General features: G+C 40.1%; 1 protein-coding gene across 2 annotated transcripts in view; it reads right to left on the reverse strand.

Annotated features, from left to right (window-relative positions):
* Positions 1-17,792, reverse strand: part of AMPD3 (adenosine monophosphate deaminase 3) — a 96,590-nt gene that overhangs the window by 46,001 nt on the left and 32,797 nt on the right. For both annotated transcript variants that reach the window (XM_073658307.1, XM_073658306.1), the window contains exons 3-6: positions 8,586-8,787; positions 7,059-7,224; positions 4,881-5,097; positions 1,040-1,169 (exon numbers count right to left, since the gene is read on the reverse strand). In XM_073658307.1, the coding sequence (XP_073514408.1) occupies positions 1,040-1,169; positions 4,881-5,097; positions 7,059-7,224; positions 8,586-8,787 (715 nt within the window). The remainder of the gene's footprint in view (positions 1-1,039; positions 1,170-4,880; positions 5,098-7,058; positions 7,225-8,585; positions 8,788-17,792) is intronic.

Below are 17,792 nucleotides of genomic sequence, written 5' to 3' on the forward strand. Positions count from 1 at the left end.
CTAAACCTATACCATCTATCTCCAGATCATATGACTAAATCATATCAAGGATAATCTATATGCACTAAACTGGTCAATGCACAATCTAAACCAAACTACATGATTCATTTGATACTTTGTTATGTTGGTCTTCAAACACCATCAACCCAACTGTATCACCACAACATATCAATGACCACCCAACCAACTATTTGGTTGAGAGGTCTCTGATATTATAACAGTTTGGCTGGGTGGTCTGTTATAACGTATAAGTTAGAGACCACTAAACCAAACTGTTATCTAATGACCATCCCTACAAATTATTGAAGATGTCCTAAACCAACATTAATCCAATGATTTAATGACCATCTGAAAATAGCAATTCTAAAGAAAACCCCACCAAACTATCCAAACACCGTCCCAACAAAGTATCAGTCACCGTCTAACCAAGTTGTATGAATTTTGGAACAACCACGTTAATTTCACTGACAGCTATTCTTCGAAGACGACTTAAACTAGAATGTGTCCAATAATCTAATGACCATCTGAAAATACCAACAACCACTGATTCTAAAATAAAAGTCTTAGGAACATATCAATGACCATCAAACCAAACTTCATCTTCTCTAATGACCATCACAACAAGGTATCAAGCACCATCAAACCGAACTGTATGACTGATTTAATGACCATCACAACAAGGTATCAATGACTACCCAACCAAACTGTTATCTGATGAGCAACTCAACAAAGTATCGAAGACTAAATAAAACAAAGTTTATGACTTATCTAACGACCTTCTGAAAATAAAAACATCTTAGCAAAATATCAATGGCCACCAAACTATCTAAACACCATCACAACACCATCACAACAAAGTATCAATTAAGGTCTAACCAAACTAGATTATTTGTCTAATAACCATGATTGTTTGGTTGTTCTTCCCATTACCTGGGTTTCATCTAATGACCTTAATTCATGGGTTCCTTGAAAGTAAAAGCCAATCAGCCATATAATAAAAAGAATAAGAACTTATTGTTTTGGGTGTTTATATTTATACCTTCCTGACATTATAGAAGTCGCGGTGAGGGACACTTTTCAGTTCCTTCAGCTCTGACATCTCGTTCAGCATCTCATGGAGGTTAAACTTGGATCCCAGGAAGTTGAGTCTGCGATGACAGTAGGTTTTTCTGTGGGAAACATTGATAAAAATAATAAGTATTAATGTTCTTATTTTTATAGTGCAGATCTGGCAGATCACCAGCCCACAGGCAGCGCTCAGCGATTACATCATAGCTGCGTCCACTGGCCCCGGCTCTCAGGCTCCTCATCACACCGCACACTATTAGGCTGGATTGTATCCTCAGTGGTCACTGCATATTGGGGCAACAACGTTCTGGGTCACATGACATTAACCCTATCCTGTCTTGCTAATTTATTTTTAATACAGCCTTGATCTATTACAGTACAGCTAAGATCAGGTTAACTGAAATGTCTTAGAACTTATCCGTGTCCTTCGCTCATGCTTTACACTGCAGTTCTGCTCTAGTAGTGCATGGCTATAATCAGGGACTCCAGTTTAGCTTCATTGACTATTAGAGGTTAACGAAGTTTGAAATTCATCTCCTGTTTCACCATCGGTTCAAACTGCTTATCAGTCCTTTTCTCATGCTTTATACTGCAGCTCTGCTCTTTTAATGCATAGCTATGATCAGTGACTCCAGTTTAGCTGCATGGTCTAGTAGAATCTTATGTAGCCTGGAATTGATCTCCTTTCTCATCATAGTCTCAGGTGGCTGCTCTTTGCTGCCATGATTTATACAGCAGCTCTGCTCTATTAGGACATACCTCCAATCAGCAATTTGAGTTCAGCTGCATCGTCTATTAATGTCTTAGATGGAAATCCACTTTCTTTCTCATTTTAGGCTCTGTATTTATCTCATGCTTTATACTACAGCTTTGCTCTATTACACACAGCTGATATTAGGGTCTTACATAGTCTTAAATCCATGTCCTGTTCTATAACCTCAGTCTACAGGTCTCTCCGTCCCTCATGCTTTAAACTGCAGCTCTGTTTTGCAACTATACTGCCTGCATGGGAAAAAAAAGATTATCTGCAAATAAATTGGAGGATAAGTATATACTATATTTAGTGCCTCACTTTTCCTGGAGACAATAAAGCTAATTTGTCTACAATAGACATCTCTGGAATGTCTTTGTCACCGTCAGCGCAGGATAGGTCGTGTGACGAGCTGTCATGTTGACCATTGTTTTATTACAAGCTTGTGGCATGCAGCAAAGACTCGTCATAAGCTAAGCATTAATCTCTCCATTATTCCGAGTCCTGGGCAGTTCCAAACATTTCCAACCCAAACCAGAAGAACCAGTTCACGACTCTTTATATGTGGGAAGAACATTGCTTGCCAACACAATGTGTCATAGCAGGTTCCAGTGATTACGACTGTCAGGCGCCCGGCCTCCTGGCTCTACCCTCATCATACTGAAGAGTTACATGAGAAGTTTGTCAAAACTTTCTTATGTTCCTTCTCTGAGCCAGAGAAGACAACTACATAAAAATGTGCATGACACATCCCATGAGCTGGTCAAACAAAATTTGGGGTTAAAGCCCACTTGACCCTCTATTGCAGGCACACAGCATTGGCTGCCTCTCCACCTATTCTTAACGGGATAGGTTCCCTAACCGTACGAGTGGGTGGTGGAGACGCCTAGATCATCCAGATTTTGACTTGTTCAGGGCATATTCCCCTACATGTCCTCCCTACAATCCAGCCTTGGTGGAGAAGTAAGCAATTTGCTCCACTGACTTCTATCGATGGACATCTTGCTGGTCCATTGGTCCTTTCCCATGTCAGAGGAAGCCTCAACGTAAGTAAAAAGTAGGGTCTTTCGGTGTAGGATATGCAGTGTGATCCATCATTGGTGTCAAATTTTACTCTTTTCACATTGTGTGGACCTCAAAGGTTCCCTAACCGTAAGGCTGTGTGCCCACGATGCATTTTTTAAGCGTTTCCGCAGCGGCAATAACGCTGCAGAAACGCTTAAAAAACGCTTGATAGAAGGTCTGCCATGTTCCCCAATGATAATCCGCATGTGCTGTGCACATGCTGCGGAAATTTCCGCTGCGGGTTATCATTGCAGAAAAATACGCAGCACTACCAATTATTTTGCGGAAGCGCTGCGTTTTCACCGCCATTGACTTGCATTGGAACGCATGGATTTTGCATGTACAGATGCAGTGATGCGGAATCCATGCGTTCCAATGCAAGTCAATGGCGGTGAAAACGCAGCGCTTCCGCAAAATAATTGGTAGTGCTGCGTATTTTTCTGCAATGATAACCCGCAGCGGAAATTTTCGCAGCATGTGCACAGTTTCAATGTGCGGATGGTACCAGGGTTTGGAAAAGAGGAGACTCTCCTCCGGACCCGGGTACCATAGAGCCTGTTAAAAAAAGAATAAAATAAAAAATAAACATTATACTTACCTTCTGATGGCCCGTGGTGCGCTTGTTTTCGTTTGCCAGCAGATCGCGGTAGACTCAAGGACCTGCGGTGACGTCATTTAGTCATGTGACGGCAGGTTCTTCAATGTACCGCGAGCTGCCGGCAAGCCAGGACAGATCGAATAAAGACTGCGGGGGCCATCAGAAGGTAAGTACATATTTATTTTTTTTATTTTTTACCATTCTTTACGGTCACACTATATAAATCCATGCTGTTTGCATGGATTTATATAGTGTGACTAAGTTGACAAGCACTTTCCAAGTGATGCTAAAATCGCTTGGAAAGCGCTTGACAACCCGCATGCGGAAATGCATGTGAAGAATGCTTCATTTCCGCATGTCCCTGGCAGGAAAACGCATGTACAACCCGCATGTACAATCCGCATGCGTTTTTTCTGCCAGGGAGATGCAGAAACGCTCAGGAAAAATCCGGAGAATTTCTGCATCGTGGGCACATAGCCTAAGAGTGGGTGGTGGAGACCCCTAGGTCATCCAGATTGTGAGTGTTTCAGGGCATGTTCCCCCACATGTCCTCCCTACAATCCAGCCCTGGTGGAGAAGTAAGCAAATTGCTCCACTGACTTCTATCGTTGGACATCTTGCTGGTCCACTGGTCCTTTCCCATGCCAGAGGAAGCCTCAACATAAGTAAAAAGTAGGGTCTTTCGATGTAGAGTATGCAGTGTGATCCATCATCGGTGTAAAATTTTACTCTTTTCTCATTGTGTGGACCTCAAAATTGGATGGAACAGTTGAGATATCTGATCCTCTGTGGACTCCCTTAGTCTTCACTACGAGACATCCTTGAAGATTGTGAGGTGCCCGGCTTCCTGGCTCTATCTTCTTCATACTGAAGAGTTCCATGAGAAGTTGGTCAAATCATTCTTATGTTCTCTCTCTGAGCCAGAAAAAGACAACTAGTTATAAATATGGATGACACATCCCATGAGCTGGTCAACCAAGCGTACCATGTAGAGGTGGGTGAGAAAAGGTTGTTCAGGCTCAGTGACAAAAATCTGGGTTAAAGCCCACTTGACCCTTTATTGCAGACACACAGAAGTGGCTGCCTCTCCACCTCTCCTTAACAGGATAGGATCCTCAACCATAAGACTGGGTAGTGGAGATCCTTAGGTCATCCAGATTGTGACTGCTTCAGTGCATGGGATATGTCCTACCTACAATACAGCCCTGGTGGAGAGGTAAATGATTTGTTCTACTGACTTCTATCAATGGGTGTCCCTTGCTAGAGAAAGCCACAACGTAAGTAAAAAGTAGGGTATTGAATGGATTAATTAGAACATCTGCTCTTCTGTAGCCTCCATTAAGCTTCACTATGAGAACATCCCATAGAGATCTACAAGACATGACATTTTTGACTTACGTTGGGCCATCAGCGATAAGAGCCAAGATATGACTGAGGTCAAGAGTGTAGGTCTCAAGGTCGGGATATGGTAAACTTCTTGGCTCGTTGGCTTCTGCCATCTCCTTGTTGTCGTAAACGTATGGGATCCCGCCTCTCATTTTCACAACATAATAAAGGTTTGGGGGAAGTTTTTCTACATTGTAAGGATCCTCATCCCCTGGTGGAGGGTTAAAAACTGCAAAATAAAAATGGATGGAGAAACTTGGAGTTTATATTGAATGTAACATGAAGTCCTTTACTTGGGACGATCCCTACATTATTTACATCATAAACATTAAAGATTTTGAGGTTTGATCACACATTGTACTAGAAATGTTACATTCAATTTCTATTATATTTTGGCAATTTCCTACTTATAAACACATAAAGGATGGTGTCATCACCCCATGAGGATCATTTACAATCCATCTTATTTTCGGAAGTCATGCCTCTTTTGGGATAAATAAAAGTTAGGGCAAAGATTGCCCCTATATATAAAGTGTCACCAGAAAAAGACTTATTGTTTAAATCAGATTTTTATGGTAAATATATTTTAACATTCTTTTTCAATTTTTCACATAATTTCTATAAAAATTGGCCTTTTTTCCCTCACCCGTCAAAGCCTTTTTTTCGTAGTGTCCATTGGAAGACACATGGCCATAGGAGAGGAAGAATTCATATCTTACATAGACATCAATGATGCCAACTTTCACATCCCAATTTGTCAGACACACCAGTGTTTATTTTGCTTTGTCGTCAGAGGATGACTGGAGGGTCCACCACCAGAGCTCAGGGATCCTGGGATCTTGTAATGAACCTTGACCACTTGTGGTTGAGCCTGGATGCCATGAAGTCAACATCCGGGGATCTCCGTGTGCAGCAGAGTTTGGTGAACACCTCAGGCTGAAGTCATCAGTCTCCTGGGCTGAATCTTTTGTGACTGAGGAAGTCGGCCATCCAATTATCTACTCCTGGAATGTGGACTGTCAGGAGGTCTGGTTGTTATATTCTGGCCACAGTAGAATCTGGAACGATTCCAGCATAGACGCTGTGCTCCTTGTTCCTCAATGGTGATTTAGGTTGGTGACGGCTGTTGTGTTGTCCACTTGAATGCTGCCAGGGTGACCTTTTTGAGGGCTGAATTTAGTACATCAGAGAGAGGAGGATCCATCAAGTTCCGGGTCATTGATAGGGAATGTGGACTCTTGGAGGAACCATGTTCGTTGAACTGCCCAATCTAGAAGGTTTCTTCCTGGCCGTGGAGACTGGTATCCATCAAAACAACTCATCAATGGGGCAGTAGCAAAGACCGTCCATGAGAGATGGAAGGAGAGCAGAGCCACTACTGAAGAGGGTGACGGACCTCTAATGGAAGAGAAATCTGCTGATCCAGAGAACCCTTCAACTTGTCCCATCATGTCCTGATAGCTCACTGAAGAGGAAGAGTATGAAACTAGGCATATGGAGTTGCTTCCAAAGATAAATCTATGATACCCCAGATTCACATACAATGTCAGATTGGTTCTGTGTTCCGAAGAGAAGAGGCTTCATATTGGAGAGTGTGGACTTTTTCTGTTGGGAGAAAAATCCTGGCCAAAGGAGTGTTGGAAGAACAGTTAGACTCCAAGAGGGGAAGAGAGACAATTCAGATAGTCAATTATCAAACCAAAGTGTGACAGAGATGCGATGTGAAGGCTCTCCAAGTTGTTTTCTCTGGACGGTGCCTTTACCATGATGTCATCAAGGTATAGGATGGCAACAACACTCGTGGAGTGAAGAAGGCCAAGACCTTCATGAAGACCAGTGGTGTCACTGCCAGACTGAAAAGGAGTGCTACAAATTGGTATTGGCTGAGCCCAACAGCAAAGCGAAAAAAACACTGATGAATCTGATAGAGCGGGATGTGAAGGTATGATACATTCCTTTAAGTACTGCAACCAGAAAGTACCTCCATTAAATATGCCACAGCCAGATATTGCACTATCCCCCCATTATGACTTCTGGAAGCCACAATGTCCAAGAGCAGGTGAAGTGCAAGTGGCTAATTGTGAAAAACAAATTACTTTTCATTGACTGTACTGGTTGTAGACACACAGCAGAAGACTTTTGGGGCAATCACATACTGAACACAATTGATATAAAAAGTGACCCCTATACCTGGAAACACCTCATCTTCCAGCTTCCAGTTTTCATCATTCATGGTACACAAGTATTGAGCAGTGGTTCTGGGGAAGCGGTGATATGCCAGCCGGGAGTATTTCTCCCGTATTAGGAGAGCTTTGGCAAGTCCGATGGCAGCTTGTTCATAATCATCAACGGTAACCTGTTGATAATAGCAATTTTTTAAAGAATATTTAATTTAGGCTGAAATTTCCCATACAAATGTCAGATTTAAATAATAAAAACAAATCTGTCCTCAGATATCATCACAGTCTGGAGAAAAATTAAAGTTAGCATATCCTCGACCAAATCTTTACGCAAGTAACCAAAGTTTTCACTATACCTATTCTGTATCCAACCAATCACCTAACCTACCACCTCTTCACTCAACTAACTTCTAATCCAATCACAAAACCACCACCCAAATAACTCTTCATCCAACCATCTAGCAACTCGATCAATTAACTTGTTATTCATCTAACCATATAGCCAACCACCCAACTAAGGCTGGCCATACACATTACATAGCTGTTGGCCAAATGATGCTTTTGCCAATCGTTCGGCTGACAGCCATCTCTGCCGACACTCCCATATGCTGGAATGGTCACTCCGCCAATCACTCTTCTGCTCTCGATGAGAAACCAGCCAACTGACAAGTCAGCTCATCTCAGGGAGAACAATGCGATTGTCAGTCCTTAATTGGATATGTCTGATCAACATCTCCTCCGACTATCAGTTGGCCAGCACCCCCATATAAATCAGACCATCAGCCGAACCCATGGATATCGGCAGGTTCAACTGACATATGTCTGATGTGTATTGGGGCTATAACTCTTCATCCAACCAGCCAGCCATTCAACCAGTTTTCCATCTAATTATGTAACCAACCACCCAACTAACACTTCATCCAACCAGTTGGCAACTCAATCGACCAGTTATTCATCTAACCAAATAACTAACCAGACAACTAACTCTTCATCCAACCAGCCAGCCACTCAACCAACCAATTTTTCATCTAACCATATAACCAACCACCCAACAAATTCTTCATCCAGCCAGCCAAACAACCAACTAGTTTTTAATGTAACCATGTAATCAACCAACTCTTCATCCAACTAGCCAGCCCACCAACTTATCACTCAACCAACTATTGAAGCTAACAAACTCTTTATCCAACTAACTTTTCACCAAACTTATCAACTCTTCACCACAACAACTTTCTCTCAAACAACTCTTCATCCAGACAGTATTCAACCCAACCATCTCTTTATTCAACTGGTTCTTTTTCAACTATTTCTTCAACTAAACCTGGCCATACACAATGGCTAAAAGTCATGGGAACCTGCTAGCTTCAGTGAGATCAACAATTAATCATTTGTGCATGTGGGGCTTGTTAGATCATTGTGTTCTTAGGTCAAGAGTTTGCTATCACACATGTATGACTTACTAACTGTATAGTTTAGAACTAATTGAACAACAAGCAATGATCTTTAACAAGTTACAAGACATGAGCAATGTTCCTACCCCAGCACAGTAGTCTCCACTTATGGTGACTCTCTGGAACTCAGGGACATCAGCTTGTGATGGACATCGTAGAATGGGACGGGCCGGTTGGTCTGGAGATGCGGGAGAAGGAATTGGAGTGATGGTGGAAGGCGTCTTCCAGTCAAGAGGGGGCATTTGAAGAGACAAAGATTGGGATCGGATGATCTTGAAACTTTTCTTCCTAAATTGAAGAAAATTAAAAGGAAGAATTTATCCATTGTTATTATCATGTGCACCATCAGATTATTATTTAGAGGAACTGTACGCATCAGCTCTACAGAGTACGATGGATGGAGAGCCAAGGGAAAATAATTAGACATTTCCCAGCTGGTGAATAGTTGACCATTGTTGTATAATTCGGCACATCCATTTGCCATATTTCACTCCTCTGTAAAATCAGATCCTCTCTTGCTCTTGGCCAATTTATCAAAATTCATTATTGCATTTGTGCCTTTTTTTTTGTCGTTTTGTTTTGCACCTTATTTTTCTTTTAATTTGCGTCTTTTATAAAGTCTATTTCATATGTGTTCACCTGTTTTGTTTTTATTTTTATGTTTGTCATCATGGGTCAGGATTTGGGTTTTCCAGATGTTTTCAGCTGATTCGTCACTTACAACTTTAAAAAGTCGCAAAAGAATTGCACAAATGTAATCTAGATCCTTCCTGTCCTTGGAGTGATTTTAGATTTGCATGACATTTTTTGTCCCTGCAAATTTTGTGACATTTTAATGGAATTTTTTGCACTAAAGGGTTGTAAAAAAACTGGATAATAGCAAAAATAAAGAGCATTTTTTGATTTTACGCAAAATTCATGAACCATTTTGAAGAAGTCATCAGACATCAGAAAGAATGTGAACAAGTATCACCAGACATGCACCTGACAGATATTCTTCATGGTTTTCACGCATAGCACTCCTACCTATGATATTCTATGGGGCTATGCATATGTTCCACTTTTTCCTTGCACCGAGATGTCTGCGGAAAAAAATTGGACATATATCCGATTTCGATCCAAGTGTCAGATCAAAATCAACAATGCAAGTCTATGGGTTCGTGGAAAAAAAAAATCGCACCGCTCTTTGGTAGCATCCGATTTTCACTTACAGAATGAAAAACGTGTAGAAATTTTTTTTTTCTCTCCACGTCGGAGAAAAACTGATGCCGCTCTGATCAGAATAAAAGGACCGTTTTTCTCGAATGTGTTGGAATCGGTCGCGTGACCCTACCCTTGTAGTTGCACAAAAACTTTGCAAATTTCAAACAGTTTTATGGCAAAATTCTGACGCAAAATGAGGAATTGAGGGCCAAAATCTTGTGGGTGGGGCGGGTGGCGGAGGGGTATATGCCCCCTCATGCAGCTGTTAAAGGCCACCAGATAGCCCGCGGCTTTTGTATTTTCATCAATATTTGGAGGCTTTGGTTCCTTCTCTTTGCCTTTTAGGGGTAATTTCCCTATCTTTTAGCATCTAGTTGGAAAAGCTGTAAGCACCCACCATATTGTATCACCTATTCTAGGATTGGTCATCAATATGCCATCGATTTGGTCCAAAATCCGGCGATCAGCTGAAAACAGCTACGGTGTTAACACATAGAACGGAGCAACTGAGCGCAGCTGAGCGTGACTAAGCACAGCTCCATTCAATGTGTAGTGGCTGCTGCCCAGTACTGCAGAGCAACTCCTTCCCTTTTGATCAGGAGCTGTTCTGCAGTACCCTGCAGGGGCTGCTACACATTGGAGATGCTCTCAGCAACTCCATTCAATGTGTCTACATCTGTTGCAGCCAGAGTTGCCGTACAGTATAGTCCCAGCATAAATAGATGGATGGATGGATGGTCTGTGTTCTGATTAGTTATACGGCTTCTGAATCTGGGCTTTGAATATATTTTGTGGGGTCTGATACAAGTATAAGGATTTGGTTCAGGGTATGATTTTAATATAGGGGGCTCTCGGCTCTGCATATATTTAGGCGATTTGGTTTGTGGTCTGATATTAAAATAAGGGTCTAGGGTCGGATATTAATATAGGGGTATGGTCTGGGGTCTGATATTAATATAGGTGTCTGGTCTGGGTTCTGATATTAATATAGGTGTCTGGTCTGGGGTCTGATATTAATATAGGGGTCTGATATTAATATAGGGGTCTGGTCTGGGGTCTGATATTAATATAGGTGTCTGGTTTGGGGTCTGTTATTAATATAGGTGTCAGGTCTGGGGTCTGATATTAATATAGGTGTCTGGTCTGGGGTCTGATATTAATATAGGTGTCTGGTTTGGGGTCTGATATTAATATAGGTGTCTGGTCTGGGGTCTGATATTAATATAGGTGTCTGGTCTGGGATCTGATATTAATATACAGTAGGTGTCATGTCTGGGGTCTGATATTAATATAGGGGTCTGGTCTGGGGTCTGATATTAATATAGGGGTCTGGTCCCAGGAGTGATATTTATATAGGGTCTGGTCTGGGGTCTGATATTAATATAGGTGTCTGGTCTGGGGTCTGATATTAATATAGGGGTCTGGTCTGGTGTCTAATGTTTATATAGGGGTTTTGTCTTCTGTCGCCTGCTCCATATACTACATATTCTCCCGACTTCTTCCTTATACAAAGAGTGGATGATGGGAGAAGTGAGGGGACGCCAGGCAAGCGGTGGGGGAGGCTGTTCAACCAAGTCAATGGACCCCAAAGCAATCATGTGGCCAGCCGTCATTGGCATCTGCCACTGCCTTTGATGTGTATGTAGGTCATCCAGGGGAGACAAATCATGTATCTCCTGCTCCTCACAGACAATGCAATGATACTTTCTCCTAATTCGGCCATATTTTCTTGTACTCCTTCCCTAGATCCTATATATATGGTCACTTTACACACATGACTGAAATGAAGCCATATTTCTCAGTTGTTACAGTGTCGTAACTTAGTGGACAATATTTATACCAGACCTATCAGATACAGTAATGTTTCTTCCTTACACCACGTTGTGACTGCCGTGCAGATGTTTCAGTTGAAGTTTCCGGTCATTTATGTGCTTTGTAATAAGAGTATAATATCCGGATACATCTAGATGCTGTGATTACAGAACGGCGTGGCTGTGTAATAATTCACCGCATGCTTTACATTCCGGCCTCTGGTCATTGTTAGACTCGTAAAGTTATGGCAGGTTTTCCAACAATCTAATCTAATAGCTGCCAGCTCCTGTGCCTGTCCGCGTGCAGCTCACAAGTACAAGGACTCTACTGCGGATACTATGGAGACTATCAGATCATGGCTTCTCGGCTCGTGTGGCCACAAGTGACAAAAAACGGTTGCTATTTTCATTACAACGTGCCAAGACACGAGAACCACAAAGAGGAAGTAGTGGAAGGGGTTCACATAATAAAACTATAATAACGGCAACTCCCTGGTATACTGGGAAAATATAACCCATACAACATACACACGTGATCAAAATTGTTGGTACCCCTCGTTTAATGAAAGAAAAACCCACAATGGTCACAGAAATAACTTGAATCTGACAAAAGTAATAATAAATTAAAAATCTATGAAGATGAGCGTAGATAAAACAAAAATAATAAAAAAAAGTATTTTAAAAACTCTACGTGTTTCGCCAGCATCCAGGCTTCCTCAGGTGTATAACTGGATGCAGCTGAAACGCGTAGTGTTTCTTAAATAAAAATATTTATTTTTTTATTACCTTTTGTTTTATCTGCACTTACTGGATCGATTAACCTATTTCCACCTGTTTTTTTTACGTCTTCTAGCTCTGCTGGAACTCCCCATGTAGGATTTTCCCACAGTATACCAGGTTGGCTGCACCCACTGGAATCCACTTTAGCACCTAAAGCAAAACTTTGCCAGGTGAGAACATTTTCTACAATTTGTTTTATATTTTTAAGTTACTACGCTCAGACAGCGCTCCTCACTCTCCTCTTCCACCAAGGAAAATCCATACTTTGGTTTAACTCTATAAATACATTATTCTATTTCTTCCTATAGATTACAGTAGAAGGGGATTCACCGGATGCATACAGCCCACCATTTTTGCCACCCGGACTCTGGGAGTTCAATTCTGATCATGACAGCAGAGTATGAGCTGCTCCTCTCAGTCTGGGATAACACTCATGTAGAAGGTGCCCTTGTTTGCACGCAGAAAGTTGGGTTGGACCCAGCTAGATTTAGGGTATGTCTTTTTCAAGAGGATTCCGCTCCGAAACCCACCTGAAAAACAATGCTAACTAAACACTTAAATTAATGAAAATAAGCATTTATATGTAATAACGACTTGCTGTGCATTTTTTCCGGCTTTTGAACGTCTTTTTTTCTTTCTTATTATAATTTGTATAAATTTTCATATTTAAAGGGATAACAGGAAACTAAAAAAAATTAGTGGGAAAATATTAGAAATGTTGGGGGGAATAAGGAAATATACATTTAAGATTACAGTGGGAAAGGAGAGATTAACTCATTATGTCTGATGTTGGCAACAGACAGCCTTTGCCAATGAAAATGTATTTGCATATTTCAATCTAAATTTGATTTTATTATGTTTTTGTGTTTGCAGATTAGACTTCCATAAACAGGAGGAACATTATGGCCATCTATCTCCATATAGGTGGGGCTCATATCTAACTTCTGGGTTATTGAGATTACATTAGAGAAGTTTAATTTGGGCACATAACATTTGCATGTGGGCTACCTGTAGTTTCTTGCATACAGCTATGATATACCGGTAGATCTATTTGTCTCTATGCTCACACCCTGCCGTCCGGATCAACGGACAGATATCTACTAACTACACTGCAACATTGAAATTGCAACACCAAAAAGGAAAAGTTGTGAAATTCAGAAATTCATCAAATGGATAGACAAGTTAATGATCTGCAAATGATGAAAAAGTGGAAACAAATTCTAAACATCTTGATTTATGTATTGTGGAGTATGAACCACGTGCACAAATCCTCGCACTTCCAGCCTCAGTTGCTATCACTGAGATTATTAATAGTCGTCTGAGGAAGGTTCTGCTGCTGAATGCACTTGAGCTAATCATCAAGATCCTCTGCTGGCAGCTCCTGTGTAATCACCGACCAATGACATCTACGATGTGCTCGGTGGGAGACAAGTCCGGAGATTTTTCAACACAACAACCCCATGCTGCATGTTGCTGGTGATACTATGAACTAAATACTAAACCTGCTCCCATGGCTGCAGAGTCTCCTGACTTGTCTCCCATTGAGCACATCTGAGACGTCATTACACAGGAGCTGCCAGCAGAGGATCTTGATGATTTGCCCAAGTCTATTCAGCAGTTGAACCTTCCTCAGACGACCATTAATAACCTCAGTGATAGCAGCCAAGGCTGGAAGTGCCGGGATTTCAGGACGTGCCATGTTAGATACTGAATAAATCGAGAAGTTTTGAACATTTTCTTTCCATCTTTCTACTATTTACTGATCAGTAACGTCTCCATCTTGTGATTTCCATCATTCCACGACTTTTCCTCCTTCACGTTGCGATTTCAATGTAGAAAAGTGTAAAACATAATTGTATCCAACATTTCCGTTCTATTCATAAATCCGGAATAATCCATCTTGCACGTTTCCAGTGTCCAGTTATCACCTGCTGACTCCTCGGGTTTATTAATAACCCTCCAGATATCTGACCTCCGAGCTCTCCAGGGATTTACATAGAGAGATAATGGCTGCTGTTCTCTGCATGGAAATATAATATTCTCATTTTATCATGTGGAAATTATTCTGTTCAGTTCTGTTATTCATGTCTGACTATGAAAATGTGGAAACAACATGTAATATATCGAATAGAATTAATCATGATGAGCTGGATACTCAAAAAAAGTATCAGCCCTACCCAGAATAGAGGGGGCCCCAATAATGATAATATGCCCCTCATTACGATGCCTTATTTTACCACCTAGGACAAAGGGGAACAATGTTTTTATTACTTTTTTTTTATGTAGAAAGTTTTGTCACTTTAGTTCCTTCCCTAACCCTAATTCTAACCTTATCCCTAGCCTTATACCTAAGTCTAACCATAGTTAGTAGCAAATTACATTTCAGTGCATATGATTCAATACTGACTTTAGTCAAAGCTTTTTATTACTACTACAATAATAAAAATAATAATCATAAGCTTTGTCATCTCAGTCGCTGCTTATGCAGAGCGCAGCAGCCACCATGAGTTTGCCATCGGCTTCTGCACTCTGCATATTCAGAGACTGAGATGACAAAGCTCATGATTATTATTTTTATTATTGTAGTAGTAATAAAAAGCTTAAATAAATATACTTATATATTTATCAATATAAATATTATTGCACAAAACAATACTAAAAGTAATAACTGTAAATTAGGATAACACATTAGTGAATGAATCCTTTAAACTTGTATAATAATGTTATTATTATTAATAATAATTATTATTAACAACAACGCATAATAATAATGCACAATAATAGTAATAATAATAATAATGCAAAATAATAATAATGCACAATAATAATAATGCACAATGATAGCAATAATAATAATAAAAATAATGCATAATAATAATACTAATGATAATGATGCATAATAATAATAATAATATACAATAATAGTAAAAAAATGCATAATAATGCATAATACTACTACTACTACCACTACTACTACTACTACTACTAATAATAATAATAATATACAATAATAGTAATAATAATGCATAATAATAATACTAATGATAATGATGCATAATAATAATAAACAATAATAGTAATAATAATGCACAATAATATTAACAATAATAATAATAATAATAATAATAAAACTGCATAATAATAATCATAATGCACAATAATAATAAATAATTTATATAACAGGTCATTATTTAGGGCAGGATAAAGGCAATAATTATACAGGAGTTTTAAAGAATTATAATTATTTTCACTTGTACTGTTATTATTACATGGAGAATGTACTGCAGAACATAACTAGTTCATTTTGGAGGAGGTAACAGATCTGACCTGAATGCAGTAAGTGTAATAGTCAGTACCTGGCCCAGGACAGCTCTTTCCTCACCATGGACCAGTGGCACAGGGTATAGAGACCCAGCATGCCTTTATGTGCGGCGGTGAGAGCGGAGGGAGGACGTGGATCCAGCTTTGCATATGGCTGACTCCGCACATAATCCCATTAAAGAAGATTTTCCTACTGTGTTTATCTCTCCGCGTCAGGATTGTATCAGGAATATAACAACAGCAAAATAACCAAAATTTTGCCATAAGGAAATACATAAAAAACATATAACTTGTATGATTTAACTATGAACACACACTGGTCTGCATAGAAGCTGCATACACAAAACGGGAGGAAATCTTTTTTTTTTTTTTAAAGTGTCTCCCTTTTATACTGAAACAAGAAGGAAACCTTCTACAGAGGCATCATTTAATCATATCGATGAGAACACCGCTATTATTGAATACAATGATACATCTGGACCGGAATTGACACCGATTCCTAAGATGTGTCACATACCCCCTATAGCTGTCATCATTCTCACCTCACCACCTCTTATTTTAAGCCCCCGTCTAGATAACTCTGCCAGTCAAGGACAAATTCAGGACAGGCTTTCAATAACTGTATAGTGAAGGTCATGAGAGTGAAACTCCACTGATGATTACTGGCTACACAGTAAATGCTGAATCCAGCCTATCAATTACTATATTTTTAGAATTAATTTAGAAACAAAAAAATGAAAATGTGGAAACCATCAACAAGCAGGTAAACTGCTGCCGACAGATTGCTTGGCTTTGACTGCATTTGGAGCTTTTAAGAATAATTAAAACCTGAATATCAATGTGGACTTGTTACTATATGAATCGGCAGCTTCAATGAGCGCATTGCTGGATAGCAAAAAATCCAGAAGGCAGGGGAGCAGTGCGCTTTTACACACCTGTCCCGGGTATCCCGGGCTCCGCTCCCTTCTCCTGGGTCCACTGCCCTCTGCTGTGCTCCACATCAGGTTTTGCAGGTTGCCTGGCGTGGATCAATGACAGTTCCAATCACCTCCCTTTTGCCCCATTAAAAACAAAACAATAAAAAATACACCTATTTGGTATCGCTGCGTTCGTAAAAGTCCAATCTATCAAAATATTAAATAAATGAATCCGATCGCTAAACGGCGTAATGAGAAAAAAAATTGAAAAGCCAGAATTACGTTTTTTTGGCAGCCGCAACATTGCAATAAAATACAATAAAAGCTGATGAAAACATCATACCTACCAAACAATGGTATCAATAAAAACATCAGCTCGAGTTGCAAAAACTAAGCCCTCACCCAGGCCCAGATCCCGAAAAATGAAAACGTTATGCATCTCGGAAAATGGCCACAAAAAAGCTTTTTTTTTCTTCTTTTTTTTTTTTTTTTTTTCACCACGTCAATAAAAAAATAAACTATACATGTTTGCTATCTGTGTACTCGTACTGACCTGGAGAATAATGTTGTCAGGTCAGTTTTACTGTATAGTGAACATGGTAAATAAAAAACCTACAAAACAATTGTGAAATTGCACTTTGTTTTACAATTTTAATGCACATGGAATTTTTTTTTCCAGCTTTCTAGTGCATCACATGATAAAATTAATGTTGCAATTCAAAAGTACAACTCGTTTCGCAAAAATCAAGTCTACATACGGCTTTATTGACAGAAAAATAAAAAAGTTATGGATGTTGAAAAAAAGGGGAGGAAAAAGCGAAAATGAAAAAAATAAAAATGGCCCAGGGGGGAAGGAGTAAAGGCCCATTGACACACACCTGTGTCTTGGGATTGAGACTCCAGTGTTCCTTGATTGGTGTGCTCCATTATCTGTACTATTGTGTTTCAACTCGCATCCAACACGGTTTTGTTCCCCTCCATCTGTATGTTGAGTTTCCAGTTAGCCTTGTCCCCAAAATTCCATGTGTCCTCTGGCATCTGCACCAACATATGGGGTCCATGTGCCCACCCGGACGAGAGGCTTAGCAGATCCACCTCACCTGGTGATCCCTTACACCAAAAGATAGAAACCTGAGACAACCCCTTTAAGGGGTTTGTGAACTAATCACAACCACAGTCTGTTCACCCTTGTGCACTCAAAGCACTGAATAGGAAACAAACACCACTCCACCAGCATAGCTACTTGTTGCAAATGTGTTGC

Source organism: Phyllobates terribilis, unplaced genomic scaffold (genome assembly GCF_046119375.1).
Source record: "Phyllobates terribilis strain yellow unplaced genomic scaffold, ASM4611937v1 Scaffold_13__5_contigs__length_258822181, whole genome shotgun sequence".
NCBI classification, from domain to species: domain Eukaryota; kingdom Metazoa; phylum Chordata; class Amphibia; order Anura; family Dendrobatidae; genus Phyllobates; species Phyllobates terribilis.